The sequence below is a fragment of the Mastomys coucha genome, unplaced genomic scaffold (assembly GCF_008632895.1).
Source record: "Mastomys coucha isolate ucsf_1 unplaced genomic scaffold, UCSF_Mcou_1 pScaffold3, whole genome shotgun sequence".
In the NCBI taxonomy this organism is placed as follows: domain Eukaryota; kingdom Metazoa; phylum Chordata; class Mammalia; order Rodentia; family Muridae; genus Mastomys; species Mastomys coucha.
In genome coordinates this window covers 72414047-72423040 of record NW_022196909.1, presented here as the reverse complement: position 1 = coordinate 72423040, position 8994 = coordinate 72414047, and the positions used below count along the sequence as shown (strand labels likewise).

The following is an 8994-nucleotide window of genomic DNA, read 5'->3' as shown; positions in this document are numbered from 1 at the left end:
ATGCCGGCAATCCCAAGGTCGTTAAACTCGAGACCTGGTGACAGAGTCCCACCTTCTTGTTGTCTCGCTCCCCAGAGGAGTCATCTCGAACTTGGAAGCTGTGCAAGTTCACTGAGGCCTTGAGGTCGTAAGAGTCCCCGCGGCGTTTACAGATGAGCAGTGCTTTGTCCAGCAGGAAGGCGTACCTGCGAGCCTCCAGTTCAGGTGTCCAAATCTAATCCCTCCCAATCCCCCTGCCATCTCCCGGGCCCCTCCCTGCTTGCTCTGCAGTGGATTCACACCCTAACCTTAACCAACTTATTAAGCTCACCTGTGCATCCTATCTTCATCCACGTGATCCAAGTTGGTCCTGTCCAACTTTGCTTAACCACACATCCATCAAGCTACTCCCCAAACCTAGGATAACTTTGCCCACAAGTTCGTTCAGGAAGCTAGCCCCACCAAGAATCCTTCTGGTATATCTTGGCTCCACTCACCTATCTGTATAGGTTGTAGCCCCTGGCCAGACCACACCTCAGATCCAAGTTTACCTGCCTGTCTAAAAACTTTGCCATAGCTGGGCATGGGGTCAGTCGCCTTTTATCCCAGCACTCGGGAGGAAAAGGCAGGCTTATCTCTTTTGAGTTCAAGACCAGCCTGGTCTACACGCCCCCTCTCAAAACTCAGAGACGCTACACCCACACAGATTCATCTCAAATCTATATTGATCCTGCCCACTTACCTGCCTATGAAGAAATCAGGCCCAACCTACTGCCAAAACCTTACCCCAGACTCATTTGTCTCTCCACCACCTTCTATCTAAGCACTGGCCCTGCCCACAACCTCTCCTCCTGCCTTGGTCCAAGTTGGCTCCACCCACCTGTCCGTCTTTGAGCGCCGCTCCACTGAGGTAATCTTGAGCTCACCATCAATCTTAGGCCGGCCATAATTGGCCAGAGACTGGTCCTGCAGAGTAAGCAGGATGAAGTCTAGCTACAGATTCCCCCAGAAGGGACCAGCACCCTGCCCATAGGTCCACACCCTTGGCCCACCCAGCTCCACCCTCACCAGGTTCTCAATGGACAGCTGAAAGTTTGTGATCTGCCGTAGGGTTTCATTGTCCCTCTTGACCTCATTCACACACTGTGCCAGGTCCTGTGAGTGGGAAATGGTGACAGGCTTTCTTGCCTACCCCCCTGGGTCAATCCCTTCCACAGCCAAGGGTAAAAGATCACCCCCAACCCCAGTAGAGGCAGAGAGGTTTCTGCCAGCACGGGTACCCAACAGCACCTGCTCCCTCACCCTCATGGCGTCCAGGGCCAACCGCAGGTTCTCCTTTTCTGTAGCATCCTGTGTGTGTTTCACTAGCTCCTGTGTGCACCAAGGAGTCAGATTTAACCTGCGCCTATCCTCATTCCCCAGAACTTCCAACTGATACTGACCCACTAGCTCCTCCTAGAGACTGAGGCATAACGCAATAGCTGATGTACCCAACCCCTCAAAGCCAGCCTTCCCCACCCTCTGGGGCCTACAGTCTAGGCCCAGCCCAGATGCTGTAATGGTTAATTTTAATTGTTATGTTGACACAGTCAAGAATCACCTAGAAAGAGAGTCTCAGTGAGGGACTCTCTAGATCAGGTTGGCCTGTGTGCATGTTTATGGGGAATTGTCTTAATTGTGTTCATAGAGGTGGGAAGACCCATTCCTTGTGAGTGGCATCAGTCCCCGGGTTTGGATCCTGGACCTGTGTAAGTGTTGACCTTGAGCAAGCATGCATTCAGTTGGCTCTGTGCTTTATGGGTGACATTGTGGGTACGATTAGCTGCCTCGTTCCTGCCTTGACTTCCCAAGCACATGCTTTCTCCCTTATAGTTGCTTTTGCCTGTATGTTTTTATTGTAGCAACAAAATAGAGACTATGGCGTCACCCAGCCACACCCAAGGGACCCAGCCTTGTGCTGGCACCTGGAGGAGGAGGTGGTACTTCAGCACTCGCTGCATAGGCACCATCAGCAGATCCCTCAGGGTGAAGCGGCCATTGTTGGCTCTTTGAGAACATTCCTGGCAGGGGAGAAAATAGTAACATCCTGGGAAACATATGGGCACAGGGGAGGAGGCAATCAGGAGACAGGGAGGAGGGGCAAACGGGAGGAGGCAGGCAGGGAGGAGGGGCAAACAGAGGAGGAGGCAGTCAGGAGGCAGGGAGGAGGGGCAAAAAGGGGAGGAGGCAGGCAGGGAGGAGGGGCAAACAGAGGAGGAGGCAGGCAGGAGGCAGGGAGGAGGGGCAAACAGAGGAGGAGGCAGGCAGGGAGGAGGAGCAAACAGGAGGAGGCAGGCAGGAGGAAGAGAGGAGGGGCAAACAGGGGAGGAGGCAGGCAGGAGGCAGGGAGGAGGGGCAAACAGGGGAGGAGGCAGGCAGGAGGGGCAAACAGGTTTGTCTAAGTACAAGGGCTCAGTCGGGGAAGTGCTTGCCATACCAGCATGAGGAACTGAATTCCATCCCCAGAACACATAGCAAAAAATAAAACAAAACAAACAAACAAATAAAAAACACTGGTCATGTTGGTGCAGGCAGGCAATTATGAGCTCAGCACTCAGGAGGCAAAGGCAGGTTGACCCCTGGTAGTCACATGGTCACTGGCTGGCCAGCCTAATCAAATGAGCAAGGCTCTGGTCCCAGGGAGAGACCCTGTCTACCGAACAAGGTGGAGGGGCTGATGACATGGTTCAGCAGGTAAAGAGGCTTGCCAAACCTGCAACAGTCCAGTCCCTGGTACCCACACAGACACACTGCGGCATGTGCACACAGAGAAATAAATAAATAAATAAATAAATAAATAAATAAATAAATAAATAATAAATAAATAAATAAATAAATAAATGTAAAAGCGGGAATGAAGAGGTGGCTCCGTAGTTAAGACACCAGCTGCTTTTGCAGAGGACCTGGGTTTGATCCCCAGCACCCACAAGGTGGTTGGTTCACAACCATCCTTAACTTCAGTTCAGAGAGATCTGATGCCTTTTTCTGGCATCCACAGGCACTGCCCAAAAGCAGTGTAAGATATATACACATAGGCAAAACTCCCACAAAATAAAATAAAAATTAAATTAAAAAGAAAGGTAAAATGTGGTAGATAGAGGAAGGTACACAGTGTAGATTTTGGGGCACACACACACACACACACACCTTGAACAGATAATATATTTAAGTAGCTTTCTATTACTATGCCTTTCACCACAGCCTGCCCCAGCCACAGCATCTCTCAGGGCTAACAGAGGCTTCCCATGCCTCAGAAGCCAGTGTTGGACTTAGTGAGCAGGGGAGGGAGAGGGATCCATGGGTTACACTGGGACCCAGTTCAGATGACGGCTCAGCCTGACATCAGGGCTTTTCCTAGGATTAGGATCTCAGGGTAAAGGTGGGACATCATGAATGAATGTTCAAGCTTATCCCAAAACCAGGGTTCCATGTGAGGTCAGAACTGGGTTCAGGGTCAAGGCTGGTCATCCAAAGTCAAGACTCTACTGGGGTTGGGGCTCAGAGCTCTGGGTCTGTCTTATTATCTCTGACCCATTTTCTCTGCATGGCCTCTGGAAGCCTCACCATCCCACTAGCCCTCAATGACCCCCAGCTAGGGGGTTAGGAGATAGCTCAGTCAGAAAAATGCCTGCCATGCAAGTGTAAAGACCTGAGTTCAAATGCATGGTCACAAATGCCTAACTCTAGCACTGGGTAGCAAGAACTGGCAGGAGCAGATGCTCTCAGCAAGAGCCAACAGATGCTCAGTGCTCAGTGTCCAGCAAGTGTAGCCAATCAGTGAGCTTCTGGCTCAGCCAGAGATCTTGCCTTAATATAAGACATGGAGCTATACTGAGGACACCAAGCACTGACCTCTAGCCTCTAAATACACACACACACACACACACACACACACACACACACACACACACACACGTCAGGCATGGTGGCGCACGCTTGTGATTCCAACTTTGGGGAAGTAGCGACACACAGGTCCCTGGGACTACCTGGCCAGTCTAGCCTACTAGATAAGTGCAAAAACAGTGAGGAACTCTGTCTCAAAAAACAAGGGAGGTAGTGAGATGCCAGGTTGTCCTCTGACATCCATAAGCATGTACACACACACACACACGTATGTGGGCACACATACATGCATGGACCATGGATGGACACATACATGCTTGCACATACCCCACACACAAAAGATTGTAAACTACAAAATTATCCCAACTCCATCTGCCCTGTGTTCCCCAGGATCCATAAAGCAGAGGGCGGATCCCACAGGGCAGCGCAGCCCCACCTCCAGCTTCATCTGCACATCCTCCCGTGCTGTGGCCACTTGATCCAAGTGCTTGCTGGCTGATTCCACCTGACTGCAATAACGGCCATAAACAAGGAACCTGTGGGCCAGGGTGGGACACCACGGAAGGCTGATTATGAAGTCAGGGATATCCAAGCACCCATTCTGCCCTCATTCACCCCGAACACATAGCCCTAGCCACAGTCTTCCCATCTGTAACACAGGCCTGGCAGCAATACCTCCCAGAGGGCTAACATAATTGTTAATGGTAGAGTGCAGCATACAGTCTGTGGCCAATGGTTGTTGACTTCACAAACAATTACTGAGCACCAACTGTGTGCCAACCCTGTGCTAAGTACCTTATACAATGGTTTATTCAATCCTCACTGTACCTCTGAGCATGCCCATTCATAGATGAGGGAACGATAGCTTCGCAGTGACACACACACACAGAAGTAAAAATTAAACAAGAGCTGGGAAAGCCAACACTGAGGGCGCAACTCAGGGATGGAGCCCTCTCCTAGAATCCACCAGTGAAGGGCTCAGGGTGTGGTCAGGGATGGAGCCCTATCCTAGAATCCCCCAGTAAGGGCTCAGGGTGTGGTCAGGGGTGGAGGCCCTGCCTAGAATCCCCCAGTAAGGGCTCAGGGTGTGGTCAGGGGTGGAGGCCCTGCCTAGAATCCCCCAGTAAGGGGCTGGAGGTGTGGTCAGTGATAGAGTCCCACCTAGAATCCCCCAAGTCCAGGATTCATTCAGCCTCCAACCCTCATTCAATGAAGAGCCCTGCCCAGTAGTCTCTAATGTCTTTCAGTGTCCCACTCAGGCATGACTGTGACCTCCACGATCTGGTCAGACATGTCTTACCTCTCCTTATACTTGATGAAGACCTGATACAGTGTTGTTGCTCCCAGGCCAGCCAGGGCATCCTTCAGTTCCTTTAAGAAGTGGGTGTGAACGGAGAGCAGCTCCTACTCCAAGGGAAAAAGGAAAAAAAAAGAGATGTGGCTGGGGCTGGAGCCTGGGCACAGACACAGACACATACAGAACAGCAGAAGACGAGGTCATACACATGCTCCAAGGCAAGTGACAGCTGGAAATTATCTCCTTGGAAAAGACAAAGAGGTCTAGGAACCTGCTAGCTCACCTCAATGTTGACAAAGATGGTCTCCATGTCTTGAGGCTTAAGGAATCGCTGTAGGGGCTTCATGAAGTGCTGAAGAGATCCAAAAGAAGGTAAAATGGAAGAGGATCCTCCATCTAGGTCACCCAAAGAAACAGAAACAAGGACGAGCGGGGGGTGGGGGAGCACACAAATACCAAGGGACTAAGAAACAGACACAGAGAACGACAATGACAACACAGACAGAAACGGCAAGGAAGAGACAGTCAAACTGATTGAAGGATAGAGTGATAGAGACATAAACAGAGATAGTTACAGAATGACACAGACACAGACATAGAAATAGAGGTAGACACAGAGAGAGAGAGACAAACAGATGTGCAGAAATAGAGACAGAGGCAAATACAGAGAATTAAAAATTGAGACAGACAGAAAGAGCAAAGGAAGAGGAGACCCAGGAATGGCGGCACACGCCTGCCATCTCAGTGTTAGAGTGTCTGAGGCAACCACTCGCCTGCCATCTCAGTGCCTCAGTGTCTGAGGCAACCACACACCTGCCATCTCAGTGGTAGAGTGTCTGAGGCAAGGCCATCATTAGTTTAAGATCAGCCAGGCTACATAGTGAGAATCTCTCAAACAAACAAACAAACAAATGAGAGATAAGGAGATGGCTCAGTGCTGTTGCTCTTTTGAGGGACCCAGTTTAATTCCCAGCTTCCACATGGTGGTTCCCAAACTCCATAACTCCAGTTCCAGTGGATCTGGTGCCTTCTTCTAACCTCCCAAGGTACCACGCACTCAGAAGTTGCACAGACATATATGCAGGTAAAACACTTAAAATAAAATTAATAAATTCAATATTTTTAAATTAAAGAAAAATCAAGACAAAGGAAATGTTCATTTTTTAAAAAATTGCTTTCAATTGCTCCAAGTCAGAGTTATCACTAATAGCCCAAAGTGGATGCCATCAAATGTCAACCAGTAGATAATAGACCAAGTATGGTTCACCTACTTGCTGGAATATTGCTCACCAATGAGCAGGCTCTAACACATGTGGAGAGACCTCAAGGATATTGTGCTAGGTGAGAGAACTGAACACATGAGACCATGCAGAGTGGGGCTTCTCAATAGGAAATACCCAGAATGGGGGAGTCCAGAGACATAAAGTGGATTCATGGTCCTGGCAGATGGGGAAAGTGGGGAGCCTAAAGATTACAGCTAAGGTATATAGTGTGTCTGTCTAGAACAGTAGCATACTGTATAATTAAACAGTTGCAATGGCTGCCGACTGTTGGAGTTAACTGACTGAGTGGGTTGTTTAGTGTATTTATCCATCTCTATTAAGCTAGGTTTTCTTAAATAATGGAGCCAGGAGTGGTGGCATATGCTTGCCATCCCAGTTCTCAGGAAGCTGAGGCAGAAAGATTATGAGTTTAAGGGAAGCCTGGGGGTTACATGGGAAGACCGCCTATAAGAAGGCAGGGAGGAGATGCCCCTGGTGGGGCCCGGGAGGAGACGCCCCCTGATGGGGGCCGGCCGTGTAACACACCTGCTGGATGGAGCCCAGTGTGTCTGTATACTTCTCCTCGGTCTGCTGGATCTCCCGCAGGCAGCAGCAGCGCTTATCGTACTCTGTCATCTTGGGCTGTGAGCAGAGACCGTAGAGGCTGGTGAAGATCACTACTGTGGTCTCCACCCTTCCACCTGCCCTGCCCTTCCCAGATCCACGCACTGGCGTGGGCACCGGCTCCAAGCGCATTAGGTCCTCGTAGATCTCGTCCCCCTCTGCCTCCTCATTCTCCACGCAGTCATAAAGGTCCTCATCTTCCTCTGCGGTGTCACTGAAGAACAGATTCAGGCCACGTCCCAAGCCAGGGACCCATCAGAAACTTTCAGAATCAAGAATAAGTCCACAATGCTACCCCCTAGTCTTGCAATGTGTCCCCTTAAACTCCAGGACAGGTCCGTGTTCCCTCAGACTCTGGGACAGATCTGTGTCCCTTCAGACTCCAGGACAGATCCGTGTTCCCTCAGACCCTAGGACAGATTCATGTCCCTCAGACCATGGGACAGATTTGTATCCCTCAGACCACAGAACAGATTCATGTCGCTCAGGCTCCAGTCTCCACTGTGTCTCACAAACTGCACCCATGAGGCCCAATAATACTCACTCAATCTGGTCTGAGAGACCACTGTAAATATCTTCGTCGCCCAGGGTGCTGTCCTCTGTTGGAAAGGGCCTGGGGAACCAGATGGGCATAAGCAGAGCTGTGGGACAGTGGGCGGGCCAGCCTCACAGTCTTGGCTCTACTCACATGATTCCTTTGTTCTGGGCAATGGGTGTCCATGACAGAGCAGACAGGGTGTAGATGACCTGGGGTAAGGATCATAACTGCTCAAAATTCCTTTCCATACCCACCCCTCAGGCTCCCAGCACCTGAAGCCATCCCTTGAGATTAGACATGCCACCAGACTTTGGGGAGCATAGCCCAGCATCTTCTATACATCCCTGCACACCAGACAAAGTCTCTCCACTAACAGGTCCACACAATCACTCAGGCAAAACAAGGCAATAATTTGTTACATAAAAGAGATGAGAGATCAGAGAAGCAGAACTAACCAAGGACACACAGAAAGCTGGTGAACAGACTTCAACGTGTTCCCTATCCCCCAAGTCCATGAGTTGCAGCATCCTGGAAGACCAACCTGGCTCTGCTACTGGCTCCCTAGTAGTCTATGGGTACATGCACAAGCAGGCCCTCAGGCGCCAGCATGAGCATGCACACACACACACACATCAGTACTAGAAGTAAACCAAAGTCCAGTCTTTGGGCACTGGGAATCCAGCTCACCTTTCCAAAGTCCTGCACATCAAAGAGGTCAAAAGCCTCGAAGAGTTCGCTGCGCTTGAGGCCGAACTTCTCACAGCAGGTAGACAGGAAGGTTCGAATGTTCTTAAGACAAAGAAACTATGGGGAAAAGAAATGAAGCTGGGGATACATGATGGTGTGTGCTCTCTCTCTCTCTGTCTCTCTCTGTCTCTCTCTGTCTCTCTGTCTCTCTCTCTCTCTCTCTTTCTCTCTCTCTCTCTCTCTCACACACACACACACACAGAGACAAACCAGAAAACACATATATAAAAAATAAATATATGTGTAAATAAAAACAAAATAGGGCTAGCAGGATGGCTCACCAGCTGAAGATGAGTGCTGGGTAAGACACAAAGATGGACAAGGAAAACAGACTCCATAAAGTTGTCCTTTCATCTCTACATGGGAACTGTGGCCCATGCATGTACAGCCACACCCACAACAAGAATGATAATTAACAAAAACTATGCTGGCCTTGAACTCACTATGTAACTCTTGCTAACATTGAACTTGTATAATCCTCCTACCTCCAGGTAATAATGAGTGCTGGGATGTGTCACCATACCCAGCTAGGAAATGTTGTATTTTTATTACACATATTTATACATGACCAAGTGCACACATGGAGGTCAGAGGATGAGTTGCAAAAGTCAGAACTCCACTTCTACCATGTGGGTCCAGAAGATCAAACTCAGGCGATCAGTCTT

General features: G+C 49.8%; 1 protein-coding gene across 3 annotated transcripts in view; it reads right to left on the bottom strand.

Moving 5' to 3' along the window:
- The window catches only part of Vav1 (vav guanine nucleotide exchange factor 1), a 53187-nt gene that overhangs the window by 27550 nt on the left and 16643 nt on the right, over positions 1-8994 (bottom strand). The window contains exons 2-14 of one of the 3 annotated variants that reach the window (XM_031347242.1): positions 8270-8386; positions 7733-7791; positions 7589-7657; positions 7150-7258; positions 6967-7062; positions 5442-5510; positions 5162-5265; positions 4298-4397; positions 1944-2039; positions 1270-1350; positions 1048-1134; positions 860-945; positions 53-185 (exon numbers count right to left, since the gene is read on the bottom strand). In XM_031347242.1, coding sequence (XP_031203102.1) covers positions 53-185; positions 860-945; positions 1048-1134; positions 1270-1350; positions 1944-2039; positions 4298-4397; positions 5162-5265; positions 5442-5510; positions 6967-7062; positions 7150-7258; positions 7589-7657; positions 7733-7791; positions 8270-8386 — 1206 coding nt within the window. The remainder of the gene's footprint in view (positions 1-52; positions 186-859; positions 946-1047; positions 1135-1269; positions 1351-1943; positions 2040-4297; positions 4398-5161; positions 5266-5441; positions 5511-6966; positions 7063-7149; positions 7259-7588; positions 7658-7732; positions 7792-8269; positions 8387-8994) is intronic. The other 2 variants (XM_031347243.1, XM_031347244.1) reach the window with 2 other exon arrangements.